This window comes from Solanum stenotomum, unplaced genomic scaffold (assembly GCF_019186545.1).
Source record: "Solanum stenotomum isolate F172 unplaced genomic scaffold, ASM1918654v1 scaffold6254, whole genome shotgun sequence".
NCBI classification, from domain to species: Eukaryota; Viridiplantae; Streptophyta; class Magnoliopsida; order Solanales; family Solanaceae; genus Solanum; species Solanum stenotomum.
In genome coordinates this window covers 4,609-6,860 of record NW_026036116.1, presented here as the reverse complement: position 1 = coordinate 6,860, position 2,252 = coordinate 4,609, and the positions used below count along the sequence as shown (strand labels likewise).

General features: G+C 38.6%; 1 protein-coding gene across 1 annotated transcript; it reads left to right on the top strand.

Moving 5' to 3' along the window:
• The first annotated feature begins 299 nt into the window (after positions 1–299).
• On the top strand, positions 300–1,653 carry LOC125852861 (uncharacterized). The gene is made up of 2 exons (XM_049532544.1): positions 300–869; positions 1,078–1,653. The coding sequence occupies exons 1-2, from the start codon at positions 300–302 to the stop codon at positions 1,651–1,653; spliced, it is 1,146 nt and encodes a 381-aa protein (XP_049388501.1).
• The last annotated feature ends 599 nt before the right edge of the window (positions 1,654–2,252 follow it).

Below are 2,252 nucleotides of genomic sequence, written 5' to 3'. Positions count from 1 at the left end.
AGAGTTCTCGGAGGACCATATAAAAAGCATACAGGAGATGGAGGAAAACATTCAGCAAATCAACAGGGCTGGTGATCTATCACCAAGGCATGTTATAACAGTCTGAAGAGGGATATGAAAAAAGGCAAATCAATCATACCACTGCAGGTCAGAACAAGGAGTAATAAGGAACGAAGTTTAGAGATTTCTCAATGATTGACAAATTAATATTTTGGAATATAAGGTCAGTCAACACTCAGAAATCCTTCGAGCGATTGATTGACCTTAATAGAAGACATCATTACAAATATTTAGCTATCATGGAACCTTTCAGGGAAACAAGTGAGATTGAACAATATAGAGGTAAGCTAGGATACAAAAATGCTCTAGCTAATTCGGGAGGAAAAATATGGATTCTCTGGGATAAAGATTTCGAAGGCCAGTTCATATTAGACACTACTCAACAATTGACTATAAAGCTATCACAATACAACACTAGTGTATTGGTGACAGCAGTATATGCTAAGTGTAGTAATGAGGAGAGGAGGGAACTCTGGGAAGATCTGGTGCATATAGCTGAAGAGAATGATAATCCATGGATCGTAGGAGGGGACTTCAATGTAATTCTAAGGGAAGAAGAAAAATTGGGAGGCCTAGCATTTACCCAAACAGAAGCAGTGGACTTTGCACAGTGCCTCAACAACTGTGCTATATCAGAGCTAAACTTCTCGGGAAGTATGTTCACATGGTGGAATGGTAGAGTAGAGGAGGAATGTATTTTCAAGAGATTAGATAGGATCCTGGTAAATCACGAATTTCTGGATTTATACCCTTCTAGTGAAGTCCATCATCTTGTGAGACAGGGTTCAGATCATGCACCTTTACATATGGTTTGTAATACGCTTGATGAGCCCATTATCAAACCATTCAGATTCCTTAACTTCTGGACTAAACATAAAGGCTTCGAGGAGGTGGTCCGACAGCATTGGAGATCAGATAGACAGGGAAGCCCATTCATAGTGTTTCAGGACAAGCTGAAGAATACAAAAAAAGGCTTTGACAAGATGGAGCAAAGACACTTTTGGTAATGTCTTTCAGAAAATTGCCACTTTGGAAGACGTAATCAAAGTAAAAGAGGAGCAACTCGAGGTCCAGCCCACGCAAGCTAACAGAGCAGAATTAAGTAAGATGGAAGCAGAGTTGAGGAAGTATCTAAGTATTGAGGAGGAATACTGGAGACAAAAAGCTGGGATGAAATGGTTTCAAGAAGGGGATAGAAACACAAAGTTTTTTCATTCCTATGTACGGGGAAGAAGAAAGAAGCTTCACTTAGAGCGTATTAAAGATATGAGAGGAGTTGAAATATCTTCTAATGAACAAAAGGGCACAGTAGCAGTAGAATATTTTCAAGACCAATTTTCAGAGGAGGAAAGAAATCTGGATTTTAGCATACTGCAACATATCCCTAAACTGATCAGCAAAGAACAGAATGAAGAGATGCACAAGCTTCCAAGTATTGAGGAAGTAAGAAATGTGGTCTTCACGTTGAATGTAGAGAGTGCTCCAGGGCCTGATGGTTTCTCAGGGAAATTTTTTCAACATTGTTGGGAAATTATAGGTGAAGACTTGACCAGATTAGTCAAAGCTTTTTTCTGTGGGGCAAGCTCTGCCTAAATTCATCACACATACTAATCTAGTATTGATCCCAAAAAAGATAAATGTGCAAGAATTCAAAGATCTGAGACCTATCAGCCTTAGCAACTTCACAAATAAGGTGATTTCGAGATTGTTGCATGAAAGAGTAGTAGGAGTTTTGCCAAATATTATTTCTCAAAATCAAAGTGGTTTTGTTAAAGGGAGAAGTATAACAGAAAATGTGTTATTAGCCCAGGAAATAATTAGGGACATGCACTTAAGAAACAAAGAAACAAATGTAGTAGTAAAGCTAGATATGGCTAAGGCCTATGATAGGGTTGATTGGATATTTTTGACCAAAGTGCTAAGAAAATTTGGTTTCTCAGAGGTAATTATAGATATGGTCTGGAGGTTGATTTCGGCGAATTGGTATTCAGTAATGATTAATGGACAGGTCCATGGATTCTTCCACTCTACTAGAGGGCTAAAACAAGGTGACCCACTTTCCCCAACATTATTTGTGATAGCAGCTGAGGTTCTTTCCCGAAGCCTTAATGATCTTAATGAACATGAGTCATTTAAAGGTTTTGGTATGCCGAAATGGAGCCCTAAGATTAATCATCTAGCATATGCAGATG